The 23,468-nt window shown below is 40.1% G+C and overlaps 2 protein-coding genes and 1 long non-coding RNA gene across 4 annotated transcripts in view; 2 read left to right on the top strand and 1 right to left on the bottom strand.

Annotated features, from left to right (window-relative positions):
* Positions 1–2,122, top strand: part of scinlb (scinderin like b) — a 30,253-nt gene extending 28,131 nt beyond the window's left edge. Inside the window, exons 16-17 of the mRNA XM_088329614.1 lie at positions 78–138; positions 1,445–2,122. Of these exons, the coding sequence (XP_088185740.1) occupies positions 78–138; positions 1,445–1,605 (222 nt within the window). The 3' untranslated portion in view covers positions 1,606–2,122. The remainder of the gene's footprint in view (positions 1–77; positions 139–1,444) is intronic.
* Positions 52–15,789, bottom strand: LOC148373851 (uncharacterized). The gene is made up of 5 exons (XR_015849854.1): positions 15,172–15,789; positions 9,478–9,546; positions 1,213–1,293; positions 730–774; positions 52–158 (listed from the first exon to the last, which is right to left on the bottom strand). It is a non-coding gene; the product is annotated as an uncharacterized LOC148373851 (long non-coding RNA).
* The window catches only part of wls (Wnt ligand secretion mediator), a 21,708-nt gene continuing 13,431 nt past the window's right edge, over positions 15,192–23,468 (top strand). The window contains exons 1-2 of one of the 2 annotated variants that reach the window (XM_088329615.1): positions 15,192–15,654; positions 20,881–21,153. In XM_088329615.1, coding sequence (XP_088185741.1) covers positions 15,549–15,654; positions 20,881–21,153 — 379 coding nt within the window. In that variant the 5' untranslated portion in view covers positions 15,192–15,548. Of the gene's footprint in view, positions 15,655–15,702; positions 15,828–20,880; positions 21,154–23,468 lie in introns of those variants that run through there. The other variant, XM_088329616.1, reaches the window with a different exon arrangement.

Genomic DNA, 23,468 nt, shown 5'->3' with positions numbered 1-23,468 from the left:
ATATGTTTGGAGGTTTCACAAGTATACCTTGATGACGTTACAATGGTCCCTGGTGACATTTCTGTTTCTGTGTTCAGCTATTTCTTTGGATTGGCAACGAAGCAAACACACAGGAAAAGGCTGGAGCGCCCAAATTAGGTTGGTAGTCCAAGAATTATCTAGTATATAGAGAACAAAATGTGTGGATAGTGTCATGGAGGCCCCCCAAAAAATATCAACTTCTTAGACTTTCAATGATTTCAAACATGGTTTTACGTATTCCAAAACTCTACACTTGTCACGTACACAAAAATACATGATATAAAACCAAAATGCTCACTCACTGCAGACATCCATCATACACATACTGAAAGAGTCTAGAGGCAGGCATTAATGTCTACTGGTTAATGGGGGGCAGGCAAGCTGGTATTGGAGTAATCCAAAAGTAATTGAAAGTAATCAAGTTAAAGTAACCCTACCCAACCCTGTCTATACTCAAGCACTGCCAATGAGAACACCTCTGCTCCCTTGTGTAGTGGAATTGCTCTTAATTCTTTGGAAAGTAAAAAAAAAAAAAATCGCGCCCCACTATTTAAGAACCACTGCATAAAAATTAAAAAAAAAAATCCATTAATAAAAAAAATAACTAAAGAGATAAGGAAAAATGAATCAAAACATCAAATAAATGTGCTTGTTTTAATACTCGTAAGTCAAGGCATTTTAATTCATTCTACATAACATGAGCCTCACCCAGAGGAATCTGACATGTCCGCCATCTTGCTACTACGGGTACTCCTAAAAACTAAAAACATTGTGAAAGGCTGGGCAATAAACTGACAACAAAAATTGTGTGGTTTGGTAATTAAGTATCCGTAGTTAGTTTTCGGTTACACTACACTGTACAGCGACATATTGTGGGCAAACAGGATTTTTGCAAAATGGCACCCTTAAACAGTTACACAAACAGGTAGTGCTTCTTTCTTTACATTCATATTACAGTATTGATTGAATGCTTTGTTTAGGGGTGCATGTAACATTATTGTTGTAAAGACTATCATTAGGTTGAGTTATTTGTTGTCATAGGAGACATTTAATTAAGCCTGGTTGTTTAAATAGACTAAATAAAAACAGAGTTTTCTATTATGATATATCCATACTTTTGCTGTACTAGTTTTTTTTCTTTTCAATAGGATACGTCTGATAATATTCCCTTCTCAGTCCCAGTGAGCTCACCTTTCAAGATGTTTTTTATTATAGTGTTGCCTCCGGAAAAGAAAGGTCACGGGTTTTCAAATGTTGTTTTCCAGCTTGGCCCTGTAAATCAAGAGATATTGCTTGCAACATAAACGTTGTGCAAAGGGAAATTGCATTTCTATATTGCTTTTGGATACTCTTTGAAGTGAAAACTGAAAAAAATATGCAACTTTTAATAGAAGTTCTCATCTTTGCTCCTGTCTATTTCCAGCAAGGGCCTATCTGGATTCGGACCCGTCCGGCCGCAAGGGGCTGCCCATCACCACCATCAAACAGGGAGCGGAACCGCCAATCTTTACCGGCTGGTTCCACGCCTGGGATCCAAAGATGTGGGAGACCGACCCGTTGGAGAGAATCCGCGCACGCTTCTAAACGCCAAACTCGCACTTCTTTTGCCAACTTTGCACCTCTTAAGCGCTCGTTGTCATTATCATTTCAAATCTAATCCCTAAGTGCCAAAAGCAACGATATAATTGATTTAAAAGGCTGATCGTGCACCCTTTGGAGAAGCAGTGCAGGTTTTAAAAAAATGATGTGTGTTTTCTTTATTTGACAAATAATTTATTTAACTCTCATTCGAATGCCATTCTTATTTTGCCCCCTTTTCTCATTTACAAAAAAACAAAATTAAATAAATATGCAAGATGTTTTAGACAGCTGTGTGCACCTACCTTATGTCAACATGCTTTTTACTTTTATAATCAGCATTTAATCCTTGAGCTCATGTACTTAGGTCGAGTTTCTAACGCTTACTAGAAGATGCATGCCTCATTTTTCTCCTGCTGTGAAACGTGGTTAAGTATATGCATGCACACACGCCACAATTAAGCACCATCTCCACGGGATGCTCTCATGGATGGCTTCCAAATAAAACTTTTTGAAGTTAAAACATGTTGCACGTGTATGGAACGAATTGTGCATTCATGCTGAAGAGGCAGGCACCATCAATAATTCAGCTTTAAGAGATGTTTTCTTACCATCTTGTAGAAGATTTTTTTTAACTTAATTATAATGTAATGAAAATTAATCATCAATTTATTGTTGTTATTTAGTCATGAATTTTATTTATCTTAGATAATGCAAAATGCCATTTGCAGGATAACCTGTCAATTTAGAGATAAACGCAAATGGTAGGACTACAGATGTAGATAGGCAATCACGGGAAAAAAATAAAATAACAAATATTACTGACTGTATCATGTGTCAGTGAATATATAATTTTATTTTGGCAGGAGTTGAACTTCAATTTTCTCTATGCCTTTTGAACGCCTATACAACCACAAATATTTTCAACTGGACAAGTGACAAGTTTTTCTTTTTAATTGTAATATGGTTAACAAAAAGGAACTGGTTTGCACCGGTCGGAAATTGGTATGAACAGATAAATTACAGTACTAATCTTGAATCGTCCTCAATACTGTTACCACAATATTACTCTTGTACATAAAATTTTATATATATATATATATATATATATATATTATTATATACCACAGCCATATTCCCCTAGTGGGAGGTGGCTAGAGTCGTTTCTGACTCTTTTTGGGAGGTTGATCCAGAGGAGGGGATTGCCAGCCCCCTCGCTCAAACCAACTGAGGTGTTGGGAGTCATTAGGTGACCAAACCCTCCAATTTCAACCCCTAATGCTGAACGCCAAGCAGGGAGGCAACGGGTACCAATGTTTTAAGTCTTAGGTATGACTCAGCCGAGGCTTGAACCACAACCTCCCAGTCTCGGGGTGGGCGTCATACTCCCAAGGCCACCGAACCTAACATAAAATTACCTCTTCAAAAATGTCAAATATTTTGAAGAAATACCTTTAAACCCTAACATCATATTTTTCAATTAATCATACTTTTTTAATCTGATAGTTTTGTATTTATCCGATCCACATAGTTAAATGAACAATAGATGGAAGCTGATATCGGCACACGTACCAATACCTGCAAAAAGTCTGGTACCATTACCGATGCCACGAATTGGCACTCGCCCACCCACCGCAAGTAATAACTGAACTGAAAAGTAGCAATTTGTTTGTGTTAACACTGGTCTTTGTTGGACAAGGCACACACAAAATATAGAGAGAAATTGAGTTGTAATACATTTTAAAACAGAATGAGACTTTCAAGAGTGTTGTTAGTTTTAAGCGTAATCCTATCATGCAATGGCATACATTCGGCATGGACAGAGTTGACTTGTCCCCACCAATATCTAGGAACCGTTGTTTTGCCCACACCAATATTATGTGACAACTAAAACAACTGAAAATAACTGATATCTCATTTTATTTGCTGAGGCACTGATGCATATGACCAACATATTCATGCCAGACTTGCGTTTGGTTGATAGGAGCAGCAAAAAAGTAACACCTAGCTGGGAAAGGTGAGTTGGGATGGGATCAAAAAAGAGGTCCCCTGCCCACTGCCTGAAGATTGCTGGATGGGCTCCAGCACCCCCGCGACCCTACTGAGGATAAGCAGTGCAGATAACGGATGGATTTAAGAAGCTTTTTTCAAAGAAAGTTGTAAGTCACACAATAACAGACTAAGTCTTGAAAGGGACAGAGTGCATTCATTATTTAGTGCCTCTTGTGGGATTTTATTTATTTTAAATAATATTGATTTAAATGATAAGCAATAATAAATGAATTATCATATAAATGTGCATTTTCTTCAATACTCGTAGCTTGATAAATTTGACATTTATTCCACACAACATGATCTTTACCTAGAGGAAGCTTACATCATTGTCCGTCACCTTGCTGCCATCTCTATAGACCAAAAACCTTGTGAAAGGCTGGGTAATAAATAAGGAAGAAAATTGTACGTTTGGTCCCTTTGAGTCTCCCTAGATCGTATTCTTCTTGTGCCTTTTAAAACTCATTTTCGGTTGCATGAGACAATACAGCGACATTTAGTGGTCGGATAATACACACTCTCCCTTAACACCAGCGGTTAATCTTATAACTTTAATGTTAATCCTTAAAAACACAGCACGTTAGTGGGGCAAAATCATCTGTAAGTTATGTCATGGAAGAGCATAGTTTTTATTGGCATTGATAAACACATAATAAAGACTTAAAAAGAGAAAAAAACAAGATTAAAAAATGTCAGAATAAAAGGCCAAAACATTTCCACGCTAGTGCGTGGAGACTGTCGAAAGTGGATCGTAACATTAAGTTATCTGACAGCTCCACTACATTTCAGTTGAGAATATTATCATCACAGTGGTTGTTAAATTGGCATACCGTATAGACACTCACATATAAGCCTACATCGCATATAACCCAACCCTGTAAAATTGCTTTAAAATAGACTCAAGCTAAAATAAATAAGTACCCAAAATATTAATAAAACCTATAGGTAAACAACATTTATTTGATTAAAGTGTAGATAATAAAAATTAATATACAGTCAATAAAGATTTTTTTTAAACCATTTACTGTACCTTTATGCATCGCCTAGGCATTACACTCATATACCATTTTCATATTTCGCAATAATTTCCTTCTTCCCCAAATCACTATCCGTCTTGGGACTCTTTATTATCAGCAACAAAAGCAATAAAACACACTGAAACACAATAAAACAAGTTGTGGTCCCTCTCAAAAACACGCGCTACGGCATCGATTGACAGAAAAGGATAAAGAGTTCGGACAATAGGGAAGCATTGTAGAAACAAGATGAAAGCTCGGATATCAGGTTTGATAAAAATAAACCACTCTCAAATATCTATTGGGGATAAAAACATATTTTCACTATAAGCTACAAAAATAAAAATAAAAAAGAATTGTAAGAAACACAATCAATCAGGAGAAAATACGTATGTGGGTTGAACAATCGAATTATTGTACCGTATTTTCCGCACTATATGGCGCACCGGGTTATAGGGCGCACCCCCAAAAAATAGTTTTTGGTCCTATATCTTCCATAGATAAGGCGCACCCAATTATAAGGCGCTACAATGGGAACGTCGACAAAACAGTCAGATGATTCAGTCAAACTGATTACCCCCTTAACATTCCCAAAGCTTGCAAAGAAGCAAATACGTGTCGTAGACACGTGCGGATGCGGTGTCCGTACGATGTCACTCAAATGCATCATTTCAAATATCATTCGGAAGGTTAAAGTCTTGGGATTCAAGAAATTCCCAAAATTTCTTAGTTTCTATTTTCTTTTTCGCTCGCAACTTTACTGTGCATATGACAATAAACACTTGGAATTGAGTTTAATTCACTCAACTCATCACAGCAACATCAAGATCGTTCTAAAACAAGATACCGGGAAAATATAAAGCCGCATAGCTCACCTAAGTTCTCACGTTTAATAATGATACGCAATCATGGTCTTCTTACAACCGTGAGTGAAGTAAATCCAGGACAGTAGAATATTTACAAATACAGACTAATGAAACATGTTTCTTTATGGCGTACTTTAGAAAGCTTGCTAAGCTTGCTACGCCATTGCTAAACTCGGCCAATTGCAGGGTTTGTTTTGGCCATCTAGCCAATCCGAGGCTCCGAATAACTTCAGCCAATAGCGATCGATTTAATGGATGATTGACACATCTTTTTCGGCCAATTGCAGGGTTTGTTTCGGCCCTCTAGCCAATCCGAGGCTCCGAATAACTTCAGCCAATAGCGATCGATTTAATGGATGATTGACACATCTTTTTCGGCCAATTGCAGGGTTTGTTTTGGCGCTCTAGCCAATCCGAGGCTCCGAATAACTTTAGCCAATAGTGATCGATTCAAATGATGATTGACACATTGGTTAGCCAATGAAACGCCGGTATATAAATCCCAGCATACACCGCGGACTACTCCACGTTCGGGGGAAAATCGAGTCGGCGGCTGTTGCGTAAGTTGCGAGACCTTGCGAATTTAATATTGAGCCATATATAAGGCACACTGTATTATGAGGCGCATGGTCAGCTTTTGAAAAAATTAAGACTTTTAGGTGCGCCTTATAGTGCGGAAACTACGGTAATCTAGATTCTAATGTACAGTATGTCATGAGGGAGGCACGGCAGTTGAGTGGTTAGCGCGTCAGCGGCTCAATTCTGAGGTCGAATCCAGCTATCAGCCTTCCTGTGCGGAAATTGCATGTTCTTCCCGTGCTTGCGTGGGTCTCCCCCGGGTACTCCTCCCACATTCAGGTTAATTGGCTGGTCCAAAATTGACCTTAGGTGTGAATGAGCGAGTGAGTTGTCTGTCCCTGTGTGCCCTGCGACTGGCTGGCAACCAGTTCAGGGTGTCCTCTGCCCACTTCCCAAAGACAGCTGGGATGGGCTCCAGCACACCCGCGACCCTACTGAGGATAAGTGGTGCGGTTAATGGATGGATGTCTTTAGCGCGTCGTCTTCTGAACACGGCCTTTTGCAAAATAATTCTTTAGAAATTTTAACTTCTGTGTTGTAGGATAAAACAAATAGAGTTTTGTCTTATGACCATGGTCAAGCTGTTGAAACATATTTAACGCACAGCAGAATTTCACCCTAAGTTATTTGCGAGGGCATCCACTGTTCTTTAAGCTTCAATTTAACAGCAGTGAAGATCTGCTCACTGAAGGAAATACATAATTGTCAACTTAGACGTTTTCTCTGTCTTTTATACGGTTTCAAATTGTGTGCCGCATATAACAATATACTGGACTGTCTCAGAAAATTAGAATATTGTGATAAAGTTCTTTATTTTCTGTAATGCAATTAAAAAAACAAAAATGTCATACATTCTGGATTCATTACACATCAACTGAACTATTTCAAGCCTTTTATTATTTTAATATTGCTGAATTTGGCTTACAGCTTAAGAAAACTCAAAAATCCTATCTCAAAATATTAGAATATCATGAAAAAGTATACAAGTAGGCTATTCAACTAATCACCTGAATCATGTAATTAACTCGAAACACCTTGCGAGGGTTTCCTGAGCCTTAAAAACACTCAGCTTGGTTCAGTTAACTAAATCACTGCTGATCTGACTGCTGTCCAGAGGACCATCATTGATACCCTCCATCAGGAGGGTAAGACACAAAAAGAAATTTCTCAAAGAGCAGGCTGTTCACAGAGTGCAGTTTCAAAGCATATCCACAAAAAGTCTGTTGGAAGGGAAAAATGTGGCCGGAAACGCTGCACAACCAAGAGAGATGACCGCAGCCTTAACAAAATTGTGAAGAAGAGCCGCTTCCAGAATTTGAGGGAGCTTCAAAGACAGTGGGCTGAAGCTGGAGTCCAGGTATCAAAAGCCACAGTTCACAGACGTGTCCGGGAAATGGGCTACAATAGCCGTGTTCCCATGGTCAAGCCACTTCTGAACTCAAGACAATGGAAGAAGCGTCTGACTTGGGCTATGGAGAAGAAGCACTGGACAGTTGCAGAGTGGTCCAAAGTCCTCTTTTCAGACGAAAGCAAGTTTTGCATTTCATTTGGAAGTCAAGGCGCCAGAGTCTGGAGAAAGGCTGGAGAAGAGCAAAATCCAAGTTGCTTGAAATCCAGTGTGAAGTTCCCACAGTCAGCAATGGTTTGGGGAGCCATGTCAGCTGCTGGTGTTGGTCCACTGTGTTTCATCAAGTCCAGAGTAAATGCAACTGTGTACCAAGAGATTTTAGAGCACTACATGCTTCCATCTGCTGAAAAGCTCTATGGAGATGAGTATTTCATTTTCCAGCATGATCTGGCACCTGCCCACAGTGCCAAAACCACCAGTAACTGGTGCACTGACCATGGCATCACTGTCCTTGATTGGCCTGCTAATTCCCCTGACCTGAACCCCATCGAGAATTTGTGGGGTATAGTTAAGAAGAAGATGAAAGACACCAGACCTACAAATGCAAATGAGCTGAAGGCCGCTATCGAAGCATCCTGGGCATCAATAACACCTCAGCAATGCCACAGGCTGATTGCCTCCATGCCACGCCGGATTGATGCAGTAATCCGTGCAAAAGGATTCCCAACCAAGTACTGAGTGCATCAATGGACATTTTCAAATGTTTGATTTAGTTTTGCTGTTATAAAATTATTTTTTTTTACTTGGTCTGAGGAAGTATTCTAATATTTTGAGATAGGATTTAGGAGTTTTTTTCAGCTGTAAGCCAAAATCAGCAATATTCAAATAATAAAAGGCTTGAAATAGTTCAGTTGATGTGTAATGAATCCAGAATGTATGACATTTTTGTTTTTTTAATTGCATTACAGAAAATAAAGAACTTTATCACAATATTCTAATTTTCTGAGACAGTCCAGTATGTACGGGAACAAATACGAATTTTAAAAAACTGGGTTTTTTGTTAGACCAATCTTGTTTTGCCCATTTCGGCTCTAATCAATGGTAGCAGCTGTCAACGTTACCAAAGATTTCTAATATTGTTGTGGTAAACTACAAAATAATATCCTCAGTAAAGCATTTATTTTTAGAACATATGAAGTTTATGAAATCCTGAACTGCTACATATAATATGGTAAATGGTCTGCACTTTTATATTTTCAAGTCACTGAAGACAAGATGCTTCACACTTAGCCACTCACTCACGCATCAGGGGCATTTGGGTTCAGCGACTTGCCAAGGGGCAGCACGGAGGCGCAGTGCTTAGCGCGTGTGCGGCACAGTTCTGAGTTCATGGGATTGAACCCCCTGTGTGGAGTTTGCATGTACTTCCCGTGCTTGCGTGAGTTTCCTCTGGGCACTCCGGTTTCCTGCCACATTCCAAAAACATGCATGTCAGGTTATTTGGCCGGTCCGAATTGTCCCTAGCTGTAAATGAGCAAGCAAATTGTCTGTCCCTGTGTGCCCTGCGATTGGCTGGCAACCAGTTCAGGGTGTCTCCTGCCCACTGCCCGAAGATAGCTGGGATGGGCTCCAGCACACCTACGACCCTACTGAGTATAAGCGGTGCAGATAATGGATGGATGGACTTGCCCAAGGACACTTTGGCATTTAACTTGGAGGATCCAGGAATTGAACCTGCGACCTCTCGGTCTCAAGCAACACTAGATTTACTGCAAGAGGGGAAAGAACTTAGAAAGACGCTGAAATAATTGTCTGTGCTGTTAATTTGGTCAATAAACTTGTTTACAAAACAACATTTGTTTTTATTCTTCATAGTCTTGCTGTGAGTAGATAGGTGGTGTTTTGTGTTTGTACAACTTATTACCGCGTAATAAGGGAGATTGCATTGAATAAAAAGGGAAAGAATTGGCCGTGGTTGACAGGTAACATCCATATCGAACTCCTACATTAAACTTACATATAAAGGTGGGGTCCTCACAATATCCCGTGGTCTGCAAATCGCTGCCGGGCCGCATGGTTGAGACCCCTAATGTAGAAGTAAAAGAAAGATAGTTGGTGCAAACATGTTTATCTTATTTACCAAACACAGAGACACCTTGCTATGTTGCCCTGTGTTGCCTCCCGGATTTTGAATTGAATTGTCTTTATTGTAATTGACATCAACACATTGTGCATCATGTTCTGAAGCAAACAGGTCAAAGAAAATGCTATCACAGTAGCAGATTGTATGTGTGTGTGTTGGTTGGGCGTGACTGTGATAGGCTGGTCTATGCTGTCAGTCAAATAGCCAGGGGGGTCTACCAAAAACAAACTGCAAAACATGGCTACAGCTAGAGCTAGTACTCCAGCGTCTCATTACATTCAAAAGAAATTCATGAATTATATCGGATTCTGAGGAAAGTCAGAGGGCTGCACAGAAATGTGATCAGCAGCGACTGCCCTATGGATTTTTACCGGGTCAGAAAAGAGAATGAAGCAATGTCTAGGGAGAATGAAATAGCGACGCTCCAGGTGCGGCCTACTGAGACTTGGCTATATGGCAACTCTCAAAAGTTTCCTCTGTTGAGCCTCTATCTCACAAACGCCAGATGCATTACCCATGAAACAGATGGCCAGAAGCAACAAATTGTGGGGAACCGGTACATTTGGGAGGGTTGTATTTTAATCATCAGGACCAAGCTTAATTCGAGGATACCCAATGCTAGCGTGCATCCAGCCAGCCGCTCTCTAAATTGGTTTCTTACACTGAAAGGTGAAGCCCTCCAATTTTGTTGTACCTTTGTATAATGACAATAAAGAGCATTTATTCAACTGCAATTCCTTGTTCTGTGTTTTAATTTGTAGATCTATAGTTGTTTTGTTAGTCGGATACTCCCAGTTGGTTAAGTCAAGTAATGTTTATTTGTATAGCCCATAATCACTCTTTGATCACAAAGAGTATTGACTACAGACTATTATGACACCATCCCCTGATATTGTCAACATAAAATATAGGTTATTCATATGCTATATGTTTATAATATTTAGAACTGAAGGTCCAAAGACTCCAAGAAGACCTTTAATCAGCGAACCCGGAAGCGGGTCAAACAAGCAAGTAGTTGGTTTGGCCATATTCACCACCTGTTTAAGATTATCAAGTGACAGATCACTGATTCGGGAAAAAGTCCCTGGACAGCCACCATGTCACGCATTTATAGATTTCAAACTTTTAATAGGTGATGTATTGACTTTGTCTTTAGAAATTTCTTCCCCTATGCGTTTGATCTTCTTATTAAAGAAGACCATAAGTCATGATGTTGGTTTAACATGGCGGCGCATGGATACATGCTTGCGGCTCGTTGTCCAGCTAATCTTCCATTTATTGCCGTTCTCTTGTCTTTTTTGCTTTCACTTTTGGACACATGTGTGGCCAAAAACACTTACAGTAGGGACGAACTTATTCGGTTGGGTGGGCGTCTAAATTTCGACTTTTCGGGCACTTTTTATAACGCCTATGATATACCGAGCGAACTTCAAAGAGACCCGGCATCCTTGTGGACAGCTATTCCTCTTAATAAACGACGGCGGCGGCCCCGTAAAGAAAGGAAACAGAAACGTGGTTGCCGTGCAGGTAGATGTGTGAAGCGTGTGAAGTCCAAGCAGCAAGATGGACGCGAGGATGGACGCGAGGATGTAACTAATTCCACCATTCATTCCTCGCCGGACAACCGACGCTTTAAACTCAGCGCTCACGAACGGCCACAACGCCGGGAGCTTTTGAAGATCTCGACAAGGACTACAAAGAGTTCAGCTAAGTCAAATGATTCAGCAAAGCTGAAATTTGGTCTGTTAAATATTAGATCGCTTGCTCCAAAAGCTTTACTTGTTGATAACATTATTCGTGATTATAAACTTAACTGTATGGGTCTTTGTGAAACGTGGTTACGCCCGGATGAGCACTTAGCGCTAAATTATGCCTCTCCCCCAGACTACGAGAGTAGTCATATAGCACGCACGCTGAAAAGGGGTGGTGGTGTTGCGCTAATCTCTGAAAAATCGCTCAAATTTAATACACGTACCTCTAATAATTACAAAACGTTTGAGGCTCTTGTGATGCGGTCCCCTCAATTGTCAATTGATGTAATAACTATCTATCGTGCACCTGGGCCATACACAACTTTCTTAGACGAATTTGCTGAACTTTTGTCTGAACTAGTAACCTAACCAGACAAAATTATAATTATGGGAGACTTTAACATTCATATGAACTCCCCACACAGTTCACTTACTATTGCGTTTAGTTCTCTAATTGATGCATTTGGTTTTACTCAACTGGTTGACTTGCCAACCCATAAAAATGGGAACACGCTAGACTTGATTCTGACTCGAGGAGTTTTAACCTCAAACATTATGGTGCTACCATGTACTACTGTTATCTCTGATCATTATTTAGTGACATTTGAGGTGCTAACTAAATGTAGAGTTAATAAAGCTGAGGGATTTAGCGGACGCAATATAAGCACTGGCACAGTTTCTGAGCTCTTTGAACTCCTTCCTGGAGCAGTTGCGTCCTTTCCTAAATACAATGGCTCGATTGACTCACTCATGAATGAGTTCAATACCACCCTGACTAGTGTGCTGGATTCAATAGCGCCCATAAAACTAAAATCACGTCCTAAATGACGCACACCTTGGTTTACTGATGAAACTAGAACCCTTAAAAAAGAATGCAGGAAATGGGAGAGAAAATGGCGCGCTACCAAGCTTGAGGTTTTCCATCAAACCTGGTGTGACAGCTTGTTAAAGTATAAAGCGGCCCTTGCCTCTGCAAAATCGGCCTACCTTTCGAAGGTGATTGCGTCTCAAAAGAACAACCCCAAAGCCCTTTTTGACACTGTAGCATCGCTTACAAGGCAACAGCCTATCGCAGACAGTTCGACACACTCTGCTCAGGACTTAATGGTCTTCTTCACTAAGAAGATTCAATGCATACAGGAAGAAATTGCAAAAGATATTGTTAGTACCACACCTATTAAAGGACTGAAATTTACAGATGCACGACAGGGTGGCTGCCCTGGGAAAATGGCCGGTTTTAGTGAACTGTCACTTGATGATCTCAAACAAGTGGTGAATGCGGCCAAACCGACAACTTGCCAGTTCGACCCGCTCCCAGGTTCACTTATTAAAAGTCTTTTTAGCGTCCTTGGGCCTTCAGTTCTAAATATTATAAATGCATCACTCTCCTCAGGTGTAGTTCCAGCAGTTTTTAAGTCCGCCGTTATTAAACCCACACTGAAACGACCCAACCTTGATCCAGAAATATTAAGTAATTACAGACCTGTGTCAAACCTACCTTTCCTCTCTAAAGTACTCGAAAGAGTAGTGGCACAGCAGCTGAATGCTTTCATATCGGAAAATAACCTTTTTGAATCCATGCAATCAGGATTCAGGGCTAACCACTCTACTGAGACAGCTCTGATCAAGGTAACAAATGATCTCCTCATGTCAATGGATTCTGGCGCTTCATCACTTTTGCTGCTGCTGGATCTTAGTGCTGCTTTTGACACAGTGCGCCACAATATCCTACTAGAACGGTTGGAAAAATGGATTGGTCTCTCAGGAGCTGTCCTCTCGTGGTTCAAATCCTACCTCTCAGATAGGACACACTGTGTTAAATATGGTGAAACGACATCTGAGCCCTTTAATGTTACCTGCGGTGTTCCGCAGGGTTCAGTGCTCGGCCCCCTACTTTTCAACATTTACATGCTTCCATTAGGTGATATTATTCGCAAGTACAATATCAGCTTCCATTGCTATGCAGACGACACTCAACTATATCTTCCGTTGGAGGAATCTTCCACACTAAACTGTGGAAATTTGGAGGCCTGTCTCACTGAGATAAAAGAGTGGATGTCACTCAATTTCTTGCGTCTTAACTCTGAAAAGACTCAAATGTTAGTCATTGGTCCTTCTAAATGCCGGGACTTATTCTCAAAAACTGCTGTGAACATTGACAAATGTCACATCACACAGAGTGACTCAGTTAAAAATTTAGGTGTCATATTTGACCCTGATCTATCCTTTGAGATGCATGTAAAGCAAATTACTAGAACTGCCTTCTTCCATCTTCGCAACATTGCTAAAATCCGTTCAATACTGTCTCAGTCTGATGCGGAAACAATAATTCATGCATTTGTTACCTCCCGTCTCGATTACTGCAATGCACTACTCTCCGGTCTCCCGAAGTCCAGAATCAAGTCTCTTCAGCTAGTACAAAATGCCGCAGCGAGGCTCTTAACCAGGACAAAAAAGTACGATCACATAACACCGATTTTGGCTAACCTGCATTGGCTCCCAGTTAGCCAAAGATGTGACTTCAAAGTTCTCTTAGTATTGTACAAAATCATACATGGACTTGCTCCCTCTTATCTTTTAGATCTGATCTGCCACTATGTCCCGGTCCGAAGCCTACGATCTGAGAGTGCTGGTCTTCTGATGATCCCGAGAGCAAAGAAGTCTTCTGCTGGTTCGAGAGCGTTCTCCATCCGGGCACCGGTGCTGTGGAATGCTCTTCCCCCTGAGATTCGATCTGCAACCTCAGTGGAAATGTTTAAATCTAAACTTAAAACTCACTTCTACTCCATTGCATACGAATAACCTACTCCTCTTGTCGGTTGAAAATAGTTTGTGTAATATAGTGTAACAATCTGTGAAGCCCTTTGAGACTCTTCGTGATTTAGGGCTATACAAATAAAAATGACTTGACTTGACAATGACATGGTCTGAATGGATAGAACTTTCTGGAATAATCTGTTGCTTGTAAGGGATGCTACAGTGTCGAAAAATATTTTTGGGGTCATTCTTTTGTGCCACAATCACCTTTGGAAAATAGGCTGATTTTGCAGAGGCAAAGGTTGCTTTATACTTTAACACCAGGTTTGACGGAAAACCTCAAGCTTTGTAGCACGCCATTTTCTTTCAGATTTCCTGCAGTGAGTCTTTTAGGTCGTGATTTAAGCCGCAGGGGCGCTACTGAATCCAGGACACTTGCCAGGGTAGCATTAAACGCATTCATGAGTGAGTCAATAGAGCCTTTATATAAAGGAAACAACGCAACTACTCCTAAAAGAAGATCAGAAAGCTCAGAAACTATGCCAGTGCAAATATTGCGTCCGCTAAATCCTTCATTTTTTTAAATACAACATTTAGCCAGCACCTCAAATGTAACTAGATAATGATCAGAAACAATGGTAGTACACCGTAACACCTTCAGATTAGAGGTTGAAACTAGTCGAGTCAAACCAAGTATAGTGTGTTCCATCTTTATGGGTCGGCGAATCAATGAGCTGACTAAAACCAAATGTGACATCATCTCGAGGTAAGTTTGACCCTTCCATGAAGAGGCGTCGTCACTTCGCGGATTCCCACGTTCCGCGCATTGTCCGCGAAAACCGAGGTAACACTATAAACAAGACTGTCAGCATCGTTTTTACTTATTTTATCACTAGAAGTAAATGCAGTGTGTTTTATTACAAGTAGCGGTGTCTTTTTGTTTTCCCGCACAACAAAATGTTCGATGGGAACAAAAAACGTATAAATTACGGGGAACACGTGTAAGTCGCCAGGTATGGAATCAGAAAAAACAAATTTTGATGTACAGGAATCAACTTACCCGTAAAAGTAGTTAGTGAGATGCATGGTGAAATATCAAGTCCAAAACATAAGAGGGGGAAGCCGAACGCGTTTCTTAAAATAGAAGACAGACAACAGAGCAGCTATGGCAGGCATGCAGTGGCATGCTAACCTGGATCGCGGCGGAAGCTCCACCGCACCTCCCCACCAAACAGCCGCCACTCACCAGGGGGATAAAGCCAAGCGCAGCACGGTCATGTGATTCCGGATTTTTTTCCTTTTTTTCTCTCCTTCTTTCGAAGTTGAAAGGCAAAAGCCGAGCGGCGGAAGAGAGCCAGCACTTCCCTGCCCCTCGTCGCAGATGCGACGGCTTGTCGTCTTTTGAGGAGCCACATTGTCCATTTTTCCTCCATCGCAATGGCGGGAGCAATTATTGAGAACATGAGCACCAAAAAGTTGGTGATAGTGGGAGTTATCTTGCTTTTGTTTCAGGCCTTCGCTTTTATGGTCGGTGGCTTGATTGGTAAGTTTGGACGCCCCCTCCTTTTTTATCGCGCACTTTTATCTTTTTTCGTCTCACTATGCGGTGCCATTTCCCACACGTATTGGAATGCTAACGACAAAGTAGAAAAGTTAAGTAGTTGTCAGCGCGTTTAGCGAAAAGATACAACACGTTTGTTGGTTGGCTTTCTTAAGGTGAGACTTGAAACATTACACGGAACTTGAAGCTAATCACTGCTAGGGGATTTCTAACGTTGACGCCTAAAAGTCATGAAAATCCGTTGATAAATGCAACCTCTGAACTCGTTCTGCAACATTGCACGCATTAAAAGTATTTACTGTTTTTTAATTTCGAATATAAGTCAAACCGTACGCGTGATGATTGGATTGTTGTACTCCAATACAAGTGGGAGACGTACAAACTGCATAAATAAAGGTATTGTCCCGTTGGATGTAAAATATGTTTATAGAAAACTCCCGAAGCATCTCTTGGCTTAGAGGCCAGCTACCGATATTGTTAAAAGAGCCACAAAGAGAAAAATGGTTGGTGTCGCAAAAAGAATACAAAAAAAAATGAAATCAAAGATAAGTAATTGCATATGCCTCCTTAAAAGTCACAATTAAAAAATTTACTTGTTATTAAATATTTGAAACAGTTTTACGACCTTGAAAATGCCAATTTTGTTTTGTCCTCCTATAGCATAGGTTGGCAACCCAAAATGTTGAGCAATTTTTGACCAAAAAAAACGAGTGGAGGTGGATGGGCGCCACCAGGCTGTATTTGCCGAATACATCTATCCATCCATTTTTTGCTCCGCTTATCCCAAGTAGGGTCGCGGGGGAGCTGGATCCCATCTCAGCTGTCTTTGGGCAGTGGGCAGGGGACAGCCTGAACTGGTTGCCAGCCAGTCGCAGGGCACACAGAGACAGACAATTTGCCTGCTCATTCACACCTAGGGACAATTTGGACCGGCCAATTAACCTGACCTGCATGTTTTTGGAATGTGGGAGGAAACTCACGCAAGCACGGGGAGAACATGCAAACTCCACCCAGGAGGTTCGATCTCATGACCTCAGAACTGTGCCGCACATGCGCTAACCACTGCGCCGCCGTGCTGCCCATTTGCCCAATACACACCACAGGAAATGGTGCCCCTACAACCCTAGTAATTAAGGGATCCAACCAAAAACCTGCCCACCATAAGCCTTATGAGGAAAGCAACATACTCTATAAATGAAAACTGTATTATAAGGCTGTACGATTATTAAAAAAAACAAAACCCCAAAAACAATCCTTTAACCCGTGGTTGGAAGTAATGTATGGTAGCAGTCTTAACCATCCAGTTTTAAGCATGTCTCAAATTTCTCTGTCAAAAACCTAGCAACTTTGCACATCTTTTGACTTCAAGCAAGTTGATTATTTAAGTAGGTCAAATACATCATATGTTGTACTATTTTGTTTAGTCACAATTTCACACGTTCACCACTTTGAATGCTCAACCATGTACATGTCCACACTATGATTTTCTTTTCTTTTTCTATTAGTTATTGTTTTCTCCATTTTTAAAAGCAGTACTTATTCTATATCCATTTGACGACCCACTCCAAATTTCTTGTAAAAAACAATAACTGACTTTAAAACGCTTCTTACATAAACATTTTTGCCACTATTGAGGAGTTAATATTCTTTGTAAATGTACCTTATTTATTTATACATCCTGGTCATATCCCTTGAGAGGGGTGACCGACAGCAAGACACATGCACAAAAATAAAGAAAAGAAAAATGTAGCAAAAAAACGCAAAATATTTGACCACGGCCAACCCAAACAAGTTATGCACCTCGGCACCCAAGTTAGTCATGCTTTCGTCCCTCCAGATGAAACTCCCCCTTTAAACATTTGCCACCGGTAAAAAAACCCTGGTCGAATCAAATTAAAAGTTTGAATTGCTTGCCTCAATTTATCAACTTAGCAAAATTTCAAGACGCCAAATTTTAAAATGACATTAATTGCTGTTATTCTATTTATTGCCCAGCTCTATTTAAGACCGTTGTTTTGTTCATGTAGTCTGCATTCAACATCCACAGTCACATCATTAAAGGGGCAGTAGGTAATATTTAGTGTCTCCGAGTGTTACAAAATAAACAACTTTCATTTAGTATAAAGCAACAACGTAGATTTGAATATTAGGCGAAAAAGACTAAAAGTTATACAATGTTATTTTTTTTAACTAAAAAAAAAAATCATAGGTTAAGAAATTTGTATTTTTTTACATGGTGGAATCCATACCTAGTAGTTGCAGCCATGTTCGTCTGGCATCTAGCAAATATCACACACTGGGGCTTTAATGTGTGCCAATATAACACCCCTATTAATAAGAATAGCATGTTAAAAGTATTGTCTCTGAAGTGAACATATTATTACTATATTGTTTTGGCATACTACTTTGATAAGAACATGTTTTAACTAAAGTCTATTCAATTACTCTTTTGTTAATAATTAATTTCCATCTTATAACTAAAATACCAGCCAGCTGTTACTTCTTTTTCAATTCTTTGATCCAAATTGTCCCCTCCTCCCTTGTGTCATGTCTGTCTGCTGTGCAATGCCCCCAGGCAGCGTCTTTACCTTTTGCTAACTCCCCCCATGTGTGGCGAAGACTCTCCCCATAGCTCACTGGCCTCACAAGCAGCACAATTGTGTTTTTCACTCTACTTTCACTCGCGCCGGGGCAGAGGGATGAACACAGAGCTTTGTCGGGTTCACTGTCTTTTTTTTTTTTTTTTTTTTTTTTTTTTTTTTTTTTAAATCCACCCATGCAGAACACACACACTAGGCATGCACACAGAAACTGAGCCCATGCAAAGACTTTTTGGAAGGGTCTCTCTCTTGCTCACAAATTAGCCTGTTTGGTTTCCGTCTGGCTAAGATCGTTTTAATGAAGCCGGATTCCTTTGTGTGTGATCGGTGGCCCAGGGGCATCGGGCACAATTAAGTAGAAACCTGACCCCCAGGCCCCCATTTTCAACAAATGGCATGGGATGGGGTTGGTGGGCCGCGGGGGTGGCCATTATTGGGGCCACACTGCTGTGGTCTCTGGGCTCTGTGTCACTAGATAATTGAACTCCTCGGGGATTCCGATAAAAGTATTTGATTTTATGCGGATAAGCCGTAGATAATGGATGCATTTGATTTGCTCTGGTGTCAGTGACGTGACTGTACCTTCAATAGTGGTGGCCACAATTGTAATTATCCCGACCTATAGTCACTGTTTTGCAAATTCCTATTGTGGCATCGACCCATCTATCACAACTTAAAGGGACAATTTGTATTACTTTTTGGCACCTTCAACCTTAATCCTTCATTTATATAAAAATAATTTTATTTAGATGCTTAAATACACGAACTATCATCTAAACATGAATTTTGTAAAATAGTGGTTGGTCAAGAAATTTGAATTTACTTTATATAATATAAGGCTCACTAAGAGGGAGTTGATTGTTTGCCATCTTGCAGCTACAGGTATACTCAAAGACTAAAAACCTTGTGAAAGGTTGGGCAAAATAATAAAAGAAATGGTACGGTATAGTCGCGTTGAGTCACTAAAGTTGGCAGTTTTCCTTCTGACTTGTAGCACATCCAGTGGTCGAAAAATAAATATTGTTGCTTAAAGCTTTCCGTAAGCAAAGAAAAAAAAGGATGTGCATCAACAGACAGCCTTTGTTTTCTTCAATTACATTACGGAAAATAAAAAGCTTTATCACAATATTCCAAATTTCTGAAATTGAAATTTACTGAAAGACAGGAGAATCTGTCAATCTGCCTTCAAATGCAGTTTGTAAATAAACTGATTTTCTCATCCGGTTCCAGACACTGATATTATGACAGCCAATCTTATGAAGTCGCTCTCTTCTATTCGTCAGCAGCCCGTGACAGAATATTAATGGGAAAACAGTTGCACATTTGATTTAATGCGTGAATCAGATTTGCTTAACCTTACTTGATGAATTTGATTTATTTGCCAGCCTAACACGTTTGGGTGAAAAGGCGCACAATGTCAAGTCAATTTATGCACTGTTGCTTAATTTGCTCAACAATTTCAACGCATTACTCAATGAGACTTCCCTTCTTTTAATATTGGAAATAAAAAAGTGCAACATAATTCTAAGCAAAGTTGCCCTTCCACTTGGCAGACATGCAGGATAAAATGCAATCACTTAAAGTGTTGCAATGTTCAGTTTTGTGCCTTATGGCTACTATGTGTCTACACTTTTTTAGTGTTCTTTTCATGACAAAGAATGGGCGTTTCCCCAGGACCCACTCGCTAATACTCCGGTGATAAATAACCCCTTAAGTCTTGAATCTCAATGTAGTGCTGCTTCATGTGCTGTCATCAGGAATATTTCCCTTTCCTTCTGTAGGTAAAAGTGGAATGTTATGCGGAAAGGAAGTGTTTTAATTCACCGGTAACCTGATGACTGTTGCAAATTGTTATATAATATTACTGAATCAAAAAATTTATGATCATCATGTAAACATGAATCTTTTAAATACTCTTAGGTTGAGGAATCTATATCTTTTTGACATCATATGAGGCTCATTGAGAGGTAGTTTATATAATTGTTTGCCATCTTGCTGCTATAGGTAGTAGCTCAGGAGGTAGAGCGATCGTTTTAGGATTAAGGGATCCTAGTTCGAATCCCGGCTTGTCCGTGTTACATGCCGAAGTGTCCTTGGGTAAGACACTGAAACCCCAATACCCCCAATAAGCAGGTTAGCGCCTTGCATGGTTGCACAGATCACGGCCGCTATTGGGAAATGTGAAGCACAATGTAAAGCGCTTTATAAATGCAGATCATTTCATTTCATGCTGCTATAGGTACTCTTGAAGAACCTAAACCTTGTGAAAGGCAAAGCAATGAAAAGAGAAATGGGCCAGTTTGGTCATTTTGAGTCACTGTAGTTTTATCCTTCCTTCTGCTTTGTAGCACATCCATTGGTCAAATGATACATAATGTTCCTTTAATCTTTCTGTAAGCAAAGGGAAAAAAACACTTGCGGCAATAGACAGCCTCCAGGTATACTTTATCTTGATATTATAATATTTTGAAATGGGATATTTGAGTTTTCGCCATAATCAACAATATTAAAACACTTGCAATATTTCAGTTGATTTGAAATAATTCCAGAATGTATGCCATGTTAGTTTTCTGTAATTAAATAACGTCTCTCTTTCCTTTCTCGCCAGCTCCCAGTCCTACTACGGCAGTCCATTACCTGGCCACAAAATGTGTTGATACAGCCAAGCACCGCCAGGAAAACAAGTGGTTCATGCCATGGGGTCCCAATCAGTGCTACAAGATCCAGTCTTTTGAAGAGGCCCCGCCAAAAATGATTGAAGCCAACAACATTGTGTTTGCAGTCCACATTCCTCTGCCCAACAAGGAAATGAGCCCTTGGTTCCAGTTCATGCTGGTTATTTTGCAGTTCGACATCGCTTTCAAGATGTACAACCAAATAGGTAAGAAATTTAGTTTCAATCGAAATGCCGCAAAATTGTCTTTGTATAGCCTTCTGGCAGCATTTTGAGCGTAGGGATCGTTCATGAGAGATTTCAATACAGAGGACAAAAAGAACATTTAAAAAAAAAAGTCAGAACAGGAAAATGAGCATTATTTGGACTCATTTAAATTATATTATTGGCTCCAAAACATTGTGAATAGTCTATCACTGAAGAAGAATCTGAAACAGTTCCTCAAAGTTTAGCGCTTTGTGTTCCTAAATGGCAATATTCATTACAGACTAATACTATTTTCGTCGTTATGAACATTTGAATTGATATTTTTTTGTTTTTAGAGATTCTGTGTATTTGGTCAAAATTGGTTAGAAGTTAAATTGTAAATAGTTAAGTTCTTTTACCTAAGTTTTTTTATAGCACTTAGGAGTGAATATTTCAGATTCTTACTCTGTTGTGTAGTTTTTAGGGATTCTGCGTTGGGTGACTTTATTCGTATAGAAAAGTTAAAATCCGTTAAAAGTTCACTTTAGAGTAAAAGCGTAGTATAATATAGAAGGTCCTCGGTGCACTGGCTTACATTTTGGAGCAGGAAAGGCGGAAGAAGCACCAACCTCAACCTAGTCCAACACATTCCATCCAGTTTGTCAGGGAAGGGGAGAAACCAGCATCTTCCAAGAAGAGCCTCCTGCAAACATCACAAGCATGACAGATTATGGTAGACCTGGGAAGGAAATTACACTTTCCCCAGGTAGTCCAAACTTCCTTGAGGCCAGACATCGTGATTTGGTCAGAAGAGGCCCAAAAGATCATCCTGATTGAGCTAACTGTACCGTGGGAAGATGGATGCAGCGAAGCCCATGAAAGGAAAAACGCCAAATATTTATGGTCCAAGGGATGCCAGACCTGGCTATTCCCAGTGGTGGTCGGGTGCAGGGGCTTCCTAGCACAGTCTGTATGGTACACATTAGCAGCTCTGGGAATAAGCGGAAGGGAGAGGAAGGCAGCTGCCTATAGGGTAGGGGATGCCGCGGAGAAAGCCTCTTGCTTGCTCTGGAGTAGGAGAGAGGATTTTAGCTGGGGAGCAGTAGAAGATGGGCAGTGACTGGCCATCACTGCCAGCCCGCCAACTCGATGGCGTTTTGGTTTAGAATCAAAACGCCCAGTGACGGTTGGACACTACCTGATGACCTCTTCTCCTGGTTGAAGGCTACAGTCACTGTTTGAGCGACTGCAAAATTAACTGATTAGTGTATCTAATAGTTTAGTAGTAGTAGTACAATAATTAATTAATTCCACGCATAATGATACACTACCATTGGTACTGTATCGGTTAAAGCGACAACAAAAAATCTCAAGAGCTATTAGGGAGCTGAGTTGAAAGAGCCAGTTCTCTAAAATGAACCGGAATTACTAATAGGTTGTGCTTTACAATGACAACCCTGTCAACATAGGCTTTACATTTTCCCCATATTTTATGTTTTTTTTAACTTTTTAAACTGTGTACGCTGTACAACAGTTTTTGTATGTGAAAGAGCAATTAAAATAACCCCAATGTAGCTTACTAATGGTTCTATTTAATAACTCTAATTTCTTTATAATATGCACTAATTTTTGTAAACTCAAACTCATATGCTGCTTTTGGGCATGCTGCTTAATAGGTCTGTGAAACACATGCCAATCAGGGATTTTAGTTTTCGGATTAAAATATGTGTCAATGAAATGGGAGCCAACACAGTCTTCTGATTAAATGGATGGGGAAAACAAACATTTTTTGTGTTGTGTGATGGATACACATTGTTCCCATTTTGATGTCTAATCACTTACAGTATTTGCAAAAATACTGTAATTAGACGTTGTTCTTTCTATGTGTACGACGGCTCAAATTCAAATGAGACCACAATGGAGTACGTATTTAATCTACGGTACACACAAAAGTGACAATTTTGTGTCTAAAAATTAATGTTTTACGTCAGGACTCTGGAATGCATGGCTATTTTCATCTGGTTCGGAGATGGAATAGCCACCGTGCTAGTGCTGGTGATGGGACGCCTGATTGCTTGCCTGTTGATGCAAGTATGTCGCTCAGACTCCATTATTCACTGAAACAGAAAGGATATTGCCTGACCCAAATTCTTCTGGACTCCAGGCAGATGTTTCTGTTGTGGAATGAAGTCTCTTTTTGATGATTCTGTGACACTATATACACGAAAAGTTCATAATATCGTCTTGTAATTAGTTTCCAGACATGTAGGATTTTGGACTTTTTGAATAGTTTGAAATCTCTCGTAAAAAAGGCAACTCTAGAGCAGTCGTGGTCA

This window comes from Urocampus carinirostris, chromosome 1 (assembly GCF_059441175.1).
Source record: "Urocampus carinirostris isolate Australia breed hairy pipefish chromosome 1, RoL_Ucar_1.0, whole genome shotgun sequence".
Taxonomy (NCBI): domain Eukaryota; kingdom Metazoa; phylum Chordata; class Actinopteri; order Syngnathiformes; family Syngnathidae; genus Urocampus; species Urocampus carinirostris.
The sequence above is the reverse complement of the archived record's forward strand: the minus strand, read 5'-3'. Positions and strand labels throughout refer to the sequence as shown.